Source organism: Paralichthys olivaceus, chromosome 19 (assembly GCF_024713975.1).
Source record: "Paralichthys olivaceus isolate ysfri-2021 chromosome 19, ASM2471397v2, whole genome shotgun sequence".
Taxonomy (NCBI): Eukaryota; Metazoa; Chordata; class Actinopteri; order Pleuronectiformes; family Paralichthyidae; genus Paralichthys; species Paralichthys olivaceus.
Window position 1 is genome coordinate 7,022,439 of NC_091111.1, and position 17,532 is coordinate 7,039,970.

The 17,532-nt window shown below is 38.4% G+C and overlaps 2 protein-coding genes across 3 annotated transcripts in view; one reads left to right on the plus strand and one right to left on the minus strand.

Moving 5' to 3' along the window:
- atad2b (ATPase family AAA domain containing 2B) overlaps positions 1–17,532 on the plus strand; it is a 74,915-nt gene that overhangs the window by 46,834 nt on the left and 10,549 nt on the right. The window contains exons 26-27 of one of the 2 annotated variants that reach the window (XM_020091813.2): positions 852–982; positions 1,783–9,514. In XM_020091813.2, the coding sequence (XP_019947372.2) occupies positions 852–982; positions 1,783–1,812 (161 nt within the window). In that variant the 3' untranslated portion in view covers positions 1,813–9,514. Of the gene's footprint in view, positions 1–851; positions 983–1,782; positions 9,515–17,532 lie in introns of those variants that run through there. The other variant, XM_020091812.2, reaches the window with a different exon arrangement.
- On the minus strand, positions 8,108–9,894 carry LOC138405516 (interferon a3-like). Its single transcript, XM_069514617.1, has 5 exons — positions 9,333–9,894; positions 9,163–9,255; positions 8,713–8,862; positions 8,499–8,579; positions 8,108–8,383 (listed from the first exon to the last, which is right to left on the minus strand). Exons 1-5 carry the CDS (start codon positions 9,462–9,464, stop codon positions 8,285–8,287), a joined length of 555 nt encoding a protein of 184 aa, XP_069370718.1. The 5' UTR covers positions 9,465–9,894; the 3' UTR covers positions 8,108–8,284.

A 17,532-nucleotide genomic window follows, 5' to 3' on the forward strand; every position in this document is an offset into this window, starting at 1 on the left:
ATTACTTTTTTGATTATTATCCAGCTTCTCTGACATTCACTAGGTTTAGCTTTTAAAAATAGATAAGAGAACATGAATAATGTAACATAAGTTATACAGAATATAAAAATGCTATCCCTTGCCTTATCAGATGATGTATTTCAATACACTCCAGGAGCTTATAATGTGTATAAATGCCACACCCTCTGATCTGTTTCCTCAATGGTGTTAGTCTATGAAGATTTACAGCTCATTTCTCCATCTCTAAACCTGCACACATATTCAGTTTTTTTTCCGTGAGCCATTAAGTCCCTTTTACCAGTGTGCAATGTTCAAGTCAGAAACAATCAAATAAGTTTGTATTTGATCACTGGCCTGGTTGGCTTGTGATGGGTGGAGGCCAAGTTGAAAAGCCAAAGTAATGATGCCGCTTAGAATATGGAGAAGCCATCAGAGCATGACACAATCACCCGACCACAGAATACAAACGAACTTGGTCCCTCAAACAACAACTCAGCCACTCCGCTCCTTTGCTGAGCCAGCCCTTTTGTTCCCATCAAAACATTTCCTCAACACTGTTATAAATGGACAGGAAAGAGGCCAGATGTGAAATATTGTGCTCTCAGTTGCTGGTAGTAGCTTCAAATAGACTTTCTTTCTCATACCCTAGTTTTACATTAATCTTGTGGCCATGGCAGTCAGGATTTATTTCATAAAACCATCCAGTTTGTGCTTTCCACTGTTTCATGAGAAAAACAAATTGAGCTCCGAAATGTAGCTCTCCCATAAATTTGAAAGTTGCTTTAATTCATAATGCTGTATACCTCTCAGTTCACCGTCCTTTCATTAATCATCCATTCATATCTTCATAGGAGGTTCCAAATTAAGGGAATGCAAGAGGAGCCCATCAGAGCAGCTGAAGGAATTTGTTGAAATGACTGAGGAAGATCTACAACCAGTCCCTCTGCAGCCTCCGGTCGTGGTTGACCACCAGCAACTTACGGTAAAATATATTTTTTCAATGTTTTGGTGATGTCCCCTAGTGGTGTAACAGCGCTTTGAATGGTCAGTTTTGGGTTTTTGGTCATGATTTGAGCATGTTTTCAGTACAAACAAAAGAAAACAAAGGTGTAAATTGATGGTGGCTATATTCCATTTAGCTATTTCAATTTCAGGGTGCCACTGTCGTATATACTGGCTCATTGTTAAACTGTCATGACTTACAGGGGTGCTTTAATAAACCACAGCCATTGTCAGTGTTATTAGTGGCACCTGTGCTTTTAAAATGACAGGTGAATGGAATAATGAATCATCCAAATCGTACACTGTGCCCTCAAAGCAAGTTAATACATTTGAATTATATTTCTAGCATTCTCAGAAAGATGGTAAGTGCTCAGAGACTGGAGGCCTGAAAGAAATTTCCAAGGACATACATTTTTTTTAGTCACTGTATCTAGTATTGATTTTAATGTGGAAGCTCTTAAAGACAATTTTCTAGTGTTTACTAACCACTTTGCATTAATTTGCTAAACTTGTGCACTCTTGTTCGAGGAGAAGTTGCATCAAGTATTTATTTGTTCTGCGTAAATTCTTTATCCTATGGCAATGCTTCAGCTGGATGTTTTTCACTTTAAAGTGCATTCCTTTCATCTGAAAATTGTGAATCTTATTTTTTGTGTGCACAGTGTGATAAATAGCAATTTATATTCAAAGTTCCTATCAAATGGTGTTTGGTAACTACCTAGAGGTCTTCAACCGGATTGTTGTTCATCTATCCACTAACTTGTCATTCGCCGGTTGCAGCGTGCGTTGACGCTCCGTATTCTTGATTAAAACTGCACCCACTACAGAGCCTGAAGACGCAAACCTCAGGGATCCACCTTCACTGGTGCACAAATGATGATTACGGAAAAGCCCCATCCCCACTCCTAAACATAATCCAACCTCAAACCAAGATTTTACCTTTTAAAACCCCACTCTGTGCCTTGTCACCATCTTGCTTGAATCTGGAAGTTATCATATAGTTCAGACCATGATGGATCAAACATCTGGGATGATTCAGTATTATCGGCTGACTGTAAATTTGAGATTTTACAAGTTGTGTGATCTATATGAAAATGATGATGTGGCAGAGGGCAGAGGAATATGGTCCCACAAAAGCTGATTTCAGACATGCACTGAACTCTGGATAATTTCAGGAGATTATTGTGAGAACCTAAATAATAGAGCCCCCCAGTAAAAACTCTGGGTAATGTCCGAGTGAGCCCATGTTGTAATACAGCAGGGAATCCTTACTGTGAATGATGTACCATGTTGATGATGATTGATGACGTATTTCACACACGTCAGATGCAAAACTGAAAGAAAAATAAGCAAAGAATACAAATTGCTGATAACTGGTGTGGATGTACTGTAAACAAAAACACATGATCTCTCCAGTGGAATAAATACGTTACATAACCTCCTGCATCTTTATGCTGCACCACCCCTCGCCTGAAGGCTCTGTGTTGTTGTGAATGCATCTGAGAGTGGAGAATCTCCTGCTGCATTCTCAAGTGAAAGGCAAACGCCAGAGAAAGTCCTGACCCAATTGTGCGGACATTCTCTGGAGTTAATGTCTAAAAGTGGCTTGAATCTCCGTTGTCATTTCCTATGACCGTGGTCACTTTGTGTTTTCATTTTTTTTTTCCGTCTGATAGGAATGTGTTAAAGAGAATATTCCAAATTGCCAAACCCTTCCAAAAAATAAACAAATAAAATAATTATGCAAAAGAACTTATGCAGCTATAGAGAATCCTGGGACACAGAGTACTCAGAAGTTACAGTGTAGCAAAATATTAATACACTTTCAATAAAAAAAAAAAAAAATATAAATCATTAAGAAACCGTAGATATTGTTTAGAAAAAATAAAGGGCCCTGAATTCCAACGGTTAGATTAGACAGCACTAGAATATAGACAAATTTGTTGCGGCAGAACCAGCTGTGGTGAGCTGTCAAAATTTAGCAACCGACTAATTACGCTGTGATTATGGAAAAGAGGAGCTATAATCTAAAAATGTTACCAATATGCTTTTGTTTTTGTCGTCTTTGAGTTCACACGGGTCCTTGTTTAAATGTTGTCGCCAGTGGGGTTGAAGAGCTTGCTTGAGTGTTTTCTCCTCCCTTCTGTAAAAGAAACAGCTGTTGTTAATTTCAGTGCTGGAAATTAGTCACTTATTGCTTCCCATTGGTTGGTAAATCGCATTTTGTGCACAGACATTTAATAGCGATTTGACGATCGCTTGGTCCCATCTTGTAGGGGAGCATTCATGTTCTCATCAGTGAGCCAGCAGTGAGGTCTTGCAAGGAGCTAGACCCATGCTCATTTTCTTGCATGGCGTACCCTGACACGTGCACTGGTTCCTGAGATGTATGGTTTCATCTCATAAGCCTTCTGCACGTACCATTAATCTATCCTTTTGTGGTTTCCAAATATAGAAAAGGTTACAGAGAGCAAGTGTCTAGATAATTAAACCCCTTTTCCACTGGTTGGAAAAAAACAACGTCCACTAACATCTGTTAGCATTGGGAATAGATTAAGTCGGCATTCACTCCCAGGTCGAACGACTCGGCTCCGGCTCAGATAAGAAGTGATGGAAACGTATCGCCCAGGTAAACACACTTATTCGGTAAGACCGCAAGGTGAGAGAAGCGCCTCAGTCGTTGGTGCATTCATGACTTTAAACCTGACGCCCTGGGAAAAAAAACACAGAGGCAAACTCCTACTGGCAATAAAAGGAGTCTATTGGCTTTCTCTTGGGCATTTACCCACATTTAAAAAAAACTGAGTATACCGGCTAATTTTGGTTTAAGAGGTATTAAAAGTCCACCATTTTCTGACTGAGGCATGCAGTGGATGCATTGAAAGCTTTCTGAGGCATTTAATGTATGGAGGGTTGGGAAACTCAATCATGGATGACCAGCCTTAAGCTTCCTGATCCATAGGTCTGTCTGGGGCTGACGCTGTCACACTGCCCTTCTCAGAGGGCTGCCTCTTAAACTTCTGAGGCTTATCCTGCCTTTCTGTTCACCCTATAGTTATGCCACTGTCTCTTCCCCCTTATTTTTAAACTATCACAATTTTGTATCCCTGCTATCCAGAGATGGAGGGAGCCAATTACGATGGCAGGCGATTTTAAATTCCTCAATCAACAGGTATTGTTCGTACGACATTTGAAGGAAAGAAGGTCATGACTCAAACATGAGTCTCTGTCCGCCTCACTAGGTCTGCCAACTTATCCCAGGATGTGTTCCAAGTAACAGAGAGCATGTGAAGCAGCTCTGTGGTACTTTGCACAGTCACGCTAGGGTCCCACCTAATACCCCAAGTGTAAATTGGAGTCTCGGCTCAGTGGACTCCCTTGACAGCACTCCTCACCGATCGGGTAGGGGAGCATTTTTTTTAAGGCATTCCGTGTAGTGTAATTGGTGTAAAAGAAGGGTTCCTCTGACATGCTCTCACTTCTGTCCTCCATGCTACATAGTGATATGCTATCAATCCATTATCTAGTGGCTTTTACCCATGTCCAATGGGGATGAAAGAGATGGCAATGTACATATCTTGTCTTGCCGAATCTGACTCCCAACTTTCAAATTGATTGACAAGCTTTTTAGTTGGCTTGAATCTGAGTGCTTCAACTGGCTGCCCCTATGAACAGCCACACACAGCGCTAATCTGGGGGTTTATTTGTTAGAAGGGGGAAGAAGAGAGATATCTTAAAGAAACAGATCGTGAAAAGAGGGGACTGTGAATAATTGCTTTTTCATCCCAGGCTTACGGAACAAATTGAATTTCCGGTGTGTAGGATGAGAGTCACCGTTAAAGCAGATATTTGCTGGCAGAGCCGGGACTGGCATGATGCCTGATGTGTATTAGGGCCCGCAGTGAGTGGTGTGCTGTTCCTTTTCTTTTTCCTTCAGTCATATTCATTGATTGTAGAGGGCTCATTACTTCTGACTTTTAACTTGATAGAGGAGGCTCTGAAATCTCTCTGGAATTAAAAACTATCAGAGTTATGAGTTTGTTCACAGACCCTACACTCAAAGCCTGTAGGACAGAGATGTTATTATTTCAGTATTCACATCCTGTCTTTCAGAGCCATGACATAGTTATTTGCTCTCTTAGCAAAATCAAGTTCTGTTATTGCCAGTTTCACTGAGATGATGCTTGATGCCGTCTAAAACAAAATGAATTCCTCAGCATGAATAAGCAGGTCCTGAGGCTTGTTTCTATCACTGCTCCAAAATGTCTCTCATTCTCAGCTGTTTTCTTTCATCAATAATCAGACACTTGTCCACAGATGGGCTGGAAGAAGTGGTGCTGACGATTGCGAATGAGAACTCAGTAACATGAAATCCAATCTGGCCTGGCAATTTTTCCTCCATTTTACAAAGAACACATAGATTATCATCTGCTCTCCGATTTTCTTTAGCAGCTGCCTAAAAAGAGCCAGTGTTTCTAGTTTCTGGCATGGTATGAAATCTTTTTGGCTTGACGCTTAGCTATTACAGCATGTCAGGATTTACTGTTTTAGAGAAGCCTGTCAACAGAAATAGCCTCATTTCAGTTTGTCACCGTTCCTTCGTTTTTGTTCTAATAACAGTGGGGGGCCCCTCTGGCTAAGTAGCCACGCCACATGTCTCTTCAAAAGAGAACAGCTTAATAGTAGTGCTGGACCGGCCTTTGATTGTCAATAAAGTAGACAGCATGTCAAGTGTTTCTTTTATTTTCATTCATTGCCACTGATGGCCTTGACAGTCCAGCTATTTGCATGTAATTGCGCTTGCATAGCTGTCCCTCTTGGCCGGGCATGTGAGGACCAGTAGTGTCAATAGAGCAGACAACATACTGATTTCTCCCATTTTCTTCATGTTCTATATTAGCTTTTGCCAAACCTTCAGGGTGATTCATCTTGCCCGTTTTTAGCGCTCACACCTCATGTATCCCACTTAACCCTGTGTGTGTGTGTGTGTGTGTGTGTGTGTGTGTGTGTGTGTGTGTGTGTGTGTGTGTGTGTGTGTGTGTGTGTGTGTGTGTGTGTGTGTGTGTGTGTGTGTGTGTGGGGGGGGGGGGGGGGGACTTTGTAATTATGATTAAATGCTTGGCTTCTCTTTTGTCGACCTTGGCAGAGATAATAGAAGCCAGCACTGTTGGTCTTCCAGTGAAAGCAAAATATAGCATTTGTGCTGATGGGAATGTGGATGGTAATGTTTTTTGACTGTAAAGTTTTAAGAAGCAGCTTATTTAGATGTATCCAGGTTTCAAGACTCTTTGTATATTTTGACAACTTATTCTCTTAATGCATAACATACAGTCTGAAATGTTTAATGCTTGGTCAGCTCATCTCAGTGTTTAACACATCCTCCATAACACACACAAACACACACTGGTTGTACTACACATGTAAAAGACATCGCATCAATTAACCTTTATTTCCCTTGAGGGTTTCTCTAAGTTCAACCATACCTGGTCAACAGCCAATCCTCTCCATAACCTTGACCTACTTTTTACCTTTTAAGGTAACTTTGCTGGGGTGTTTCGAGGTATTTGTGTTAAGTCGGGGCAAAAATGTCTCCTCTTTTATTACTTGGTGATATTTGATCTCTGCTGTCTTGAATTTATAAAATATTCAAATTCTTTCCTGTAGCCCACTTACCAGACATATTTTTTAGACATACCTCCACAATTTAAACCTCTATCCTCCAAAACTATTTTTTGCGGTCAAATTTGAAAAATTCAATAAAATTAATTTAGAGGAGTAAAGGTTGCTTCACCTTTTTTTTTTTTTTTTTTTACATCTCTCATTATCCATTATTGCCACCTTGATCTCCTATCTAAACCCTCCTAAACCTCTGAAGGTATTGCTTTCATATTTTATGAGCTCCTCCACATTTCCCTATTGGATTGTTGGAAACTGTAACCATAGCTGTATTTTAACAAAGAAAAAAATCAGCTTAAATGTCTTCATAAGATTAGTGGCAAAAAAGAGGGGATGAGAGACTGCCACATTGTTCTATTGGAGGATAATTATTGTCAGACAGTGATGGATTTTATTCTATAATATTTAGAGTTTATTTGTCTCAAGTTATTTTACAAAAAAACACCTTGCTTACACCCTTCCTAATATCATGGTAGTAGAGCTGTGTATAATGTCAAACAATTACGTCTATACTCTGCCTTGGCTGGATAACATCAGAATGGTTAAGATTGATAAGGTAGTTAAGTCAGTATGTGGCATACTTCCCTCTGTTGTAGTTACTAATGATATAATGTAAAATGTTTTGCAGTGATGTTAGCGCTAAAAGAGAGAAACTGCTTTATGGAAAGTAATTGTAACAAGTGCAGAGTATTACCATACTGTGAAACATATTGACAAATTATAAAATATTATGTATATATCATTGAATTGATTTCAATCATATTTAAAGATAAAGTATGGAACAGTTTGTTATTAAAATGACTAAAAATGACTCTTCCAAAATGTTTTCAACAAGGTTCAATCCCAGATACATTTTATTAAAGGTAACTTGATCACCTTTTATTTCATATAATTTTGTTTCATTTTCGTCTTCTCAGAGATTTGGTCTGACTTTGGAACTCATGTTGGGGCCTATAAAGACCGTTCAGTCACTCTTCATTGTTAAAACTCAAAGAAGGATTTACTCCCTGTAGTTTTTAGTCTAAAATTTAAATATTAGCAGCTGCTGCACTTAGAGCCCCTAACCCCAGTCACTGATGTATTATCAAGTGATTCTTAAGAATGCTATAATGTGTGCAGTATGTATTATTTTTTAAGACTCAGTTTTAAAATTGTATTCATTTTTTACATTTCGGATTTATTGTGTCAAACGTTCTCTCCCTATTATCCTTTGTTTCCACAAATGCAAAGTAGCAAACAAAAATGAAAAGTCAAGTGAAATAGAGAAATAAAATAATAGTCAGGAACCTTGTGTTTCTAATTTGAACAACCTTCATATTTTTTCACTGCATGGTCTTAACTGAATGAGTGAACTCTGTATTGAGAAATGCATATTAGCATTAAAAAGAAAATTTGCATCATCTTTGTCGATGCAAGTGGAATAAAAACCTTTCTATTTGGTTGGAGAATGCATGTTTTTATTGGATATGACATGTTAATTGCAATACACTCACTGGAAGAAAACACATTCAAACAATCAACTAATAAATAGACAAATCACTCTATAAATAAATTCATAAATAAATAAATAAATTCATAAATAAATTCTTAATCTGGTGGACGAATTCTAGTTGATGGTGAGTAGAGATGAAATCAGCAGGTCTGATCTCATTAGATGATTTTTGATTTCCTTCCTGATCAGTTCCCAGGATTCAGCACTGTAATCCTACACAAACAAGAATATTATAAGTAGATGGCTAGATAGAAGCTGTAGGTAGATGGGAAGGATAAGGAAGAAGGTAGGTAGGTAACTGGGAGGTTAGGTGGGTTAGTGGACTTACCATTTGTTTCAGGACATGGCGTGACAGTCTCTTGAAATACATGTGCAGCTTTTTGTTCTTCATGTGGCTGTGACTCACAATCTAAATGAATAAAAGAAAATAAGGTTTGATGAGATAACAAAAATCTCCATTAGACTTAGAGCAAAAGAAATATGTCTGAAGATTTAATTGTAAGGGAATGAGTGAGTCTGCGTTCATCCACCCTAACACTTACACAGGAGCGAAGGCCGTCAGCCTGCTGGGTCACAATATTGAGAAAGTCATCCATTTGTTTCTCCTCCCATGATGCAGAGCTGGAATCCTCCTCAAACAGGGCAGCCACCTCCTTCAGAACCTGCACTGTGAAACCAAGTCTATCCTCAGCCTATAGGAATGAAAAATCAGAGGAAACAAAGGGATCAGATGAAGAAGAAAAAGAATAATCAGATTACTACAGGATTTCATTTAAGACGCTGCTTGGCAGATGTTTCCAAAACTAACTATATATATATATATATATATATATATATATATATATATATATATATATATATAGATAATGATAAGAAATATAGCAAATATTACAAAAAAGACTTTTCTCTGAAAACAATTCCTTATGTTAAAGAAATAAAAATCAAGTATTTTCTCATGTTCCTTATTCACTGCAGGTATTTATTGTACTCACTGATGCATTTGACACCTGGCTGTATAGATGTTCAGGTAAGGCCACAGTCTCCTCCACTTCAGCATCCTCAGTGGTGTTGATGGAATTATGAGCCTGCATCACAAACATCATGTGTTATCTCATTCAGATATTTCGATGAGTTTAAAACATGATACAAAAAGTTTACTCACCATCATATCCAGTAGATCCAAAGAATTCTTGCTGTACTGTCTGAATTTATGATCCATCCATCTGCAGCTCATCGCTGAGCCCGCACTGTAGAGACAGAGGCAAAGGCAAACGAAGAAGATCCTGTTAAGCATCTTTAAGAAATAGGTAGACGTTGACTTAGTATGTATAGAGCAGATTCAGGTGTCTCCTGGTGATTGTGTTGGAGCTGACCTGCAGAGCCTCATTTATAGCAGGATACACCTATTTCACTTTCCTGACATAACCTGGGAAACCTGTGTGACTTTCACATGGTTAACAGGTCATTTGAATTATGAAAACTGATGCAAACTTCATTCCATAATAAAAGAAAGAAAAATCACACATCACATTCACATGGGAATTGCATTTTTGTCTCAGTGTGCATTTATAATCATTCATTGATAAATCTGCAGGTGTCTATGTGGCTATGAGGCGTCATAAAAGGAACTTCCCTGAAAGCGAAAATGAAAGTGATTGCGTGAATGTGGCCTACACCGTGATGCTCATTCATAAGAACGTGTCTGTGGCATTTCACCTTGTTTAAACCAGACAAACAGGCTGCACAAACGTGAAAACTAGACAGATTGTAGAGAAGGGGATTCTCCTTCCATTTTAATTTGATATGAAACAATCTGAAAATGTACACAATGATTTATTATAACTGTTGCTCAAGAAATTGATTTATTTCTTTAAATTCCATTTCTATTTTTAAATTTTATTTCAGTTTTTTCAGTTTTTATTTGTTTATTTATTTAAATGCATTTCTTTTTGATATTTTAAGTAATTTCTTTTTGTGTTTTTCACACGTGTGTCTTAAACAATTAATTAATTATTGCATTTAAGTCAGTCCACATCACTCAGCTTTATCTTTAATGTATTTTGAAATAATACAACATAAGGCATTACCCAAGAGGTTACTTAAGTAGTTGTTGAAAATGACTCTCACTAGTCAATAGTTAAGGAAAAACTCATTTAAATATGTTTTAGTAAACCTAACTAGAACTGACTGGTATGATTATGGCTATTACTAGATAAAAAAAAAATTGAATGGCCTTATAATGACTATCAATATTAAAATCCTGGTATGTTTCTTTGTTTCTCCACATTCTCTCAGTAAAAACATGTCTATCAGCAATGATCTAAGTATTGGTAAGCTGTAGAAACTGGCTCTGTAAGAGCTGCATGATGTATATACAACTTTGTTGAAATCAAATTACTGCAACCTATACAAAACAGTTATTTCAGGTAAAGGAACATAGAAAATAGGTGGCTATATGAGACACCTTAAGTCACGACCGTCTCAAAAACAGTGACCTGAACTGTTACACCCGATGCAGACCTGCACAGTGTAGTGTTTGTTTGTGGGATGGTTAACTGGTTAACCTGATGCCACCCAGGAGAAGGCTGTTTTTTGTTGGAAATTCTGTGAGCTGCTGGAAGATGTGTCAGGAGACCTAGATGTCTGAAGCAGAATTGATGCTTGATGCATCAGGGAAGAAGAGAGATGAGCAATACAAGTTATTGCTGTTAATTCTGAGGGCTGTGCTTTTCAGTATTTCAATTCACATACACTCACATGACACAGACTCACATTAATGCAGTGCTATTGTCATACTTGGAAACCAATTGCAGAAAAGACATTAAGGTGCTGGCTGTCAATCTGGGCTGTTACAGTGTGTTCTGTCTGCAGTCCTATCTCAAGTGCCTGTACTGTAACTGTGTTTGCCATGGTAACTGCTGATAGTAAATGAGCAAATGCATCTAAACAGCTATGCCTAGACGAATGAAGATAAATAATGGACTTAGTTTGATTGACCATAATGTGACATGTGGAGAAGTATGGTCTACATAGACACTAAAGACCTAATAATCTTATGGGAAAATACCATAGAAGGAAAAATTCCCTCACAGGTTTGTGGAGGAGCTGAGGAAGTCGAGTGAACAATGTTTGGAGTCTTTTCAGTCTGTCCCTGCTGGGGAATCAACACCAGCTAACAGCTGTCTGCAGATATCAGGCTTGTGTCTCACAAACAGTGCATAAAGGTCTGAAATTCCGAGGGACAACTTTAGTGAGGGATTAGATGTGCTGTAGGCTCGTGGTCATAGGACTGCAGACAAACAGGAGTGTGAAGACCCTCCATCATCATTACAGTCTGCTGCGTGGGAACACTTCAGTTTCACAGTTAACTATAATGACGATGGACAAAGACAAGTAGATCATACAACTGCAACGCAGCTGCAATCGGGTATGTAGCTGGTAGCACATCAACAACATGCCGACTCCTTTGAAACAGAAACAAAACTATTCGTTTTATTCATGTGGTCTGACTGAATCTCTGCTGTAGATGCACTTTTACTGCAATATTTATTTTGATTATGAACATCTATCAGTCAACTTGGTGACATCTAGGCTTAACTTGACATCAATACTGAAATACATGAAGCTGTTAATTTACATCCATCTTCACAACATTATTATTATTACACAAGTAAGGCCATTTATTAATTTATTAAATCATGCAGTTTAATATAGTTCTCACACAAATTACCTTTGTCCTCTGTAATGACCTACACAGAATTCTCAGCTATTAAATGGCTGGACATGTTCCACTGGTTTTAATTTTGGAAATAAAGTCTTTGCATATTTAAGATTAGATGTCAACCCAAGCAGAAATTTACATAACCAGCTGAAAAGAGGGAGAGCGTTTTTTTTTTTTTTTATGTTCTGGGACCATGGTAATATGTTTTGTTATGATTGTCCCTGACTCTTGCAGCACTATCAATATTGCATTACCTGTGTTACCAAGTGCCCTGTAAGCCACAATATTTGTCACTGTGACTTGATATTTTACCATCCATATCTCGCTATACTAGCACCACAGCCAGCTTCTGCCCTCTCTGAAGCCACACATGGTAACGAGCAAACCAGAGTCATTCATTATTCATTTTCTTGTGGGTGTTGGCAACAAAGAAAATCTTTAGTTAAAACAGGAAGAAGGGGTTTGATTGTTCTTTTAGAGGCAGATATTGAGGGCTTAACGGTGTCTCTGATGACAAAGAATGTTGGGCTTCAAATCCATGTGTTTTGTGTTCGAGATTCTCAGGTGTCAGCAGAATAAGTGTAGGCTCTCTGCCAGGTCTGGAAGGCATGTGAAATATGAGTAATATCAGCATGGCCGTGCATTGGGTTGATGATGTGACTAGAATCCGCATGTCATCTGATTCAGCGGTCAGGGGTTAACTGGCAGTGCAGCAACACTTTGTGATGAGAGTGACTTGTTATTGTGCCCAGTCTCCAGCCTGAATCCAGTTGCATGAATCACTTCTGTTTTATTATATTTTTCAATATTAAATACCCTTCTATAATGTTATTTATTGTACTAGCATATCATTAGGATTTTGTTAAATGCAATTTAAATAATGAAATTGTCTAATCAGAATTCTGCACATACTATTAGATGCGAAGATAAATCCAGTTTTAGTGTTGCATTAAATTCTGTAAGTTAACACCATGCAAAACTCCTTAATTTAACCAGTGATGTAACTCAATAATCCATCTATGGTCTTCACAAACATGGGGATAGATAGAGTTGTGGAAGACAATGGAGGGGAAAGATGGAGAAGGGAGTTTAGAGTGGGTGAGGTTAAATGGTCCAAGTCAGTAGCACTCTTTAATGCTTGGGATTACAGCCCTTTTGTGTGCAGTGGGCTCACTCAATCACTGAGCTTGTGTAAGACACACTCACACCGTTTAGCCCACACTCTTGCAGACATCCTGATCAAGCTGACAAAGGCTGGGAACTACATGGCCACAATCAGGTGGAGGGGAATAAATGTAGGGGATAAAGAAAGAGGGAAAAGGAAGGAAACACACAAAGAGTAAGCAAATGAAAAGACACGCATTGGACACAAAGTCAGAGCAGTGTTTTCTGAAAAAATGGAGTTGAAGAAGAGGTGAGTAGCAGCTCTATAAAACATTGAAACGGGCTGGAGGTGAGAAGATGCACTATAAAGAAAAGAAGGTGCAATATAAAGTGGTAAAATGCACTAAAAGCTAGAGATAGAAAGCATGAAAAATAGAAAGCAATCCAGGAGCAGTTGGATGAGAGGAAGAACAGAGCAGTGTAAAATTTCACATTATTACACACATGCGAGATGGGTTGTAATGATGCTTATTAAAGCTTTTATGCATGTATTGTTAAAATTGGCATCTCACCGTGATGTGTCCTCCATTTGGTCCTCTTTTTATGAGTTCTCAGAGCTGGCTTGAAACTATGAAACCTAAAAACTCCCTTGATATTAGACCCGAGTCACTGTATAAAAAGCAAACCAATAAAATATGCTTACAACAGAGCAGCTCCACTTTCTGAAGCCAGCCGTGATGATCATTATCACTTTGCATGAATTCTGAATATTCGAGAAAGTCGTCTTCTGTATGCACTTTTTATTCGTTGAGGGACCGAAAGTTATTAGATTGGCCAGGTTGATCTTTTTATGTCAAAGGCATATTACCGGTGAATCCTGCTCGACTGCCAGATTAAGTTATGAAAGTGTGAATATTTGAAAGGCCTTATCTGCTCAAAGTCATGTTTTCAGGCTCTTGAGTTCAGAATTGTAAGAACCCACTGGAGGTCAGGCTAGTGAAGCATAGAAAATTAAACCTGATTTCAGTGACACAATACTGGAGAGATTTGAAATGCTTTCTTCTCTCCTAAAAATATTCACCGCAGGGGTTTGCATAAGAAGGGTGATGTATACCCGTGCAGGCTATACTGAATGTACTGAATGAGCTGTAAATCATATCTCGAATCTTATGGGTTGCAACTTTAGATTGTCTCCGTAGAGAGGACCAGCTCCCGATGTAAATATACAGGATTTAAATATAAAGAGCCCATTCTGTGGTAAAGAAACAACAATTCATATAATTTATATAATTATGCAGTAGTGAAAACATCACTAGGATTATTTTATATTCAATTTCTGCCAAATGATCCCTTTTACCTAGATCTTACACACTAGATCTTTAACCTTTGATCAATCAGCTCCAAAAATGTGTCATCTAGAGATAGTTGTCCAAGTAATATACCAACCAGTGTTGGTGAAAATCCATCTACATGTTGTTGAGCTATTTTGTGCACACACACATTAAAGGTAGTGTGTAGAATTATGTAATATCTAGTGTTGAAATTGAATGTTGCAGCTGAACACCCCTCACCTCACCCTCCCCTTCCAAAAGTGAAAAAGAAACTGTGGTAGCTTCAGTCATCATAAAAACTCAAAAGGTGTTTAGTTTGTCCAGTCTGGACTAATGTAAAAAACATGGTGGCCTCTGTAGAGAGGACCCCCTCGATGTAGATATAAAGTATTTACATATAAATGGCCTTTTCTGGGGTAAAGAAAACTACAATTCATACAATTTAGATGAATTGAACTATAGTGAAAACATCATGAGGATTATTCTACATTAAATATCTGCCAATAGATGCCTTTCACCTAAATCGTACACACTGGACCTTTAAAACAAGAAAGAACTCAAGAATTTAGACCTCTAAAGAAGCCTAACAGTCTCCCTTGTCGCCCAAGTACTTGTTCTGTCAACATTGTTGTGGGTAGATAAAGGAGTAATCATGCAGCAATATCCAGTGTTTTTGCTGTCCCAGGAGGCTTTCTGTGACCCACAGTAAGGATGAAACACTTAAGCTGCTTTCAGACATGCACTGGTCTCCGCAGTTCCTCCTTATTTTTCGAAAAGTCCTGTGGACTGATGAAATTCAACTGATTGAACTTTTTGCCTGCAATGAAAAAAGGTTTATTTGGGAGGAAAAAGGTGCAGAACTTCATGAAAAGAGCTCCAACTGTCAAGCACAGGGGTGGATCGGTCGTGTTTTGGGCTTGTGTTGCAGCCAGTGGCACGGTGAACATTTCACTGATAGATGGGAAGAATGGATTCAATTGAAGATTAAAAAATTCTGGAAGCAAACATCACACAGAGGATGGTTTATACAACAGGATAGTAATCCTCAAAATACCTTTAAATCCACAATGCACTCCCTCAAGAGGCGTAAGCGGAAGGTTTCGCCATGAGCTTGAAAGTCCTCTGACCTAAACATCATTGAAAATCTTTGTATAGGCCTCAAAAGCAGAGGCCCAAGAATCTCACAGCACTGGAAGTCTTTTGCAAGAATGGATGAAAATCCCCCAAACAATTATTAAAAAGACTCCTGGCTTTTACAAAAAGTATTCACAAGCTGTAATTTGCCCAGAAGATAATAAACACTTACCACCAATTGTGCCCAAACTTTAGTTTTGATCCCTTTTTACTTTACTTTGCTTATTTTAATGTTGTAAAAGAAGCAATTAAAGCAATCTTGCATTAAATCTTGAAGACATGTTTCATCTTTATCTTGGAAATCTGTTCATCTTTGACTTTATTAGCTATTCACAGCAGCAGAAGCTTTGACCTGGTGCCACTCTATATTCATAATGTTTACTGTGTCACATTGCAAAAGATGAATTAGCCTGTCCATGATATTTATGTAGAACGCTTTGGGCAGGCAGCTGAATTACTAACAGTAACAGTGGATCCCAAGGGCAGCTCGTATTTCGAATTCACTCCCTTGACTCCATCAGAGGCGTTTGTGTGCTGCAAAGTAAAAGCTTCCTTACAAAGTGAAATACCGCTCTTAAAAGTCAAGGATCTGGTCATGAGTAAAGTCTGTCTTGGGATTAAGTTTTTACTGAAGTTTTTTTGTTGATGTCAGGGCTCAGCATGTAGTCTTAATGAAGACAACTGTTCTGTCATTTGAACAGAAATCACAGTCAGATGGAGCACAGCGATTAATACAATGCTAACATCTTTGCCTCTGTAATTTTTCTTTGGCTCACTGTAATTATCTCTCAGACGTTGGCTGAAGAGAGGCTTTGACAAACATTCACGTCTTATTAATCTTGACATTGCCTTGGTGTTTTGTATTTAAAATGTGGTCACTCCTTCCTCTCACACGTGCGCACGCATACACACCATTTCATTTCTACTGAGGCCTCTTTGTTTGCCTTGAGTCGGTGATGGTAACTTTAATTATTGTTCCTATGCTCTCTCTGTCCATGCATTCCGATGAGGCCTGTGTTTAAATAGACACACACACACACACACACACACACACACACACACTTTGGCTTGGGTAAAATGTGAAGAACAGGTCAATTAAAAGGGCTTTTGACTGTCCAGAATGTTTTAATTAAAGTAGCAGTGAAATGTAAACTTGGTTCTAATTATGATTAGCTTTAATTAGCTGTCACTCTAATCTTAATTGCTTTTGAATACAGCTGACCTCCAAATTCTTCATCTCCATGCACCAGCATCAGTGCTTAGCTTGTGTGAGTAGTTATTCAGCACTGTCTGTGTCTGTTGGTTTGTTACGACGCCATACACATGATGAAGTATATTGGTCATAGCTACGATAATACCAGTATTGATGATAGTTGATTATTGATTTTCTTAATATATTCAGTATCAATATCATGTTAATAATACACACAATGAAAACATTGTGTAAATAATTCAGTGCCTCTTAAATATTTCAGTTTTTCCTGTTGTATTGCAGTTAGTCTGGTTCACTCTCCATACTAGGTATTAGTTATTATATGATTATTAGTTTGGCTGCCCTTGCTGAGCAAAACTCTCTCTCCCAGGGTCAGTGCAATGAATAGAAACAGCAGTTTATGGCTTGCAGCACTCTCTTTTTCTCAGTTCACTTGAAATTCACTTGGCCAGAGGTTTTATTTACAACCATGAAAAGTGGAGAGCTAGCAGACTAAGAAATCTCCTTGTTCTGTCTGTCTATGAGCTCCTCTGCTCTGTTTCAGCATCAGTGGGTGGCACCTAAACACAAGAAAGCTCTGTGTGTGTGTGTGTGTGTGTATACCACTGGTGGTTTTATTTATAAGAGATACAGATGCAAAACTATAGCAGGGTTTGGAAGCAGCTTTGGAATACTGATAGTATTTTTAATCCATCAATGGGAAAACAAGGCAGATATGTGAAATTAGGTTTAACATCTTTTATTCCTTTGGCCATCTTTGATCATCAGTATCTGTCCTCACAACCCATAGCGGGTGTTACTATTGTCACACAAAGTGGGAGGACAAGTCTGGATAAAGTGCCTATTGAAGGTTTTATTG

Coding starts and splice junctions, on each gene's coding strand:
- LOC138405516 (XM_069514617.1), bottom strand. CDS start 9,464: ATGCTTAACAGGATCTTCTTCGTTTGCCTTTGCCTCTGTCTCTACAGT. Junction 9,256..9,332: donor TGGATCTACTGGATATGATG/GTGAGTAAACTT, acceptor TTTGTGATGCAG/GCTCATAATTCCATCAACAC. Junction 8,384..8,498: donor GCCATGTCCTGAAACAAATG/GTAAGTCCACTA, acceptor TTGTTTGTGTAG/GATTACAGTGCTGAATCCTG.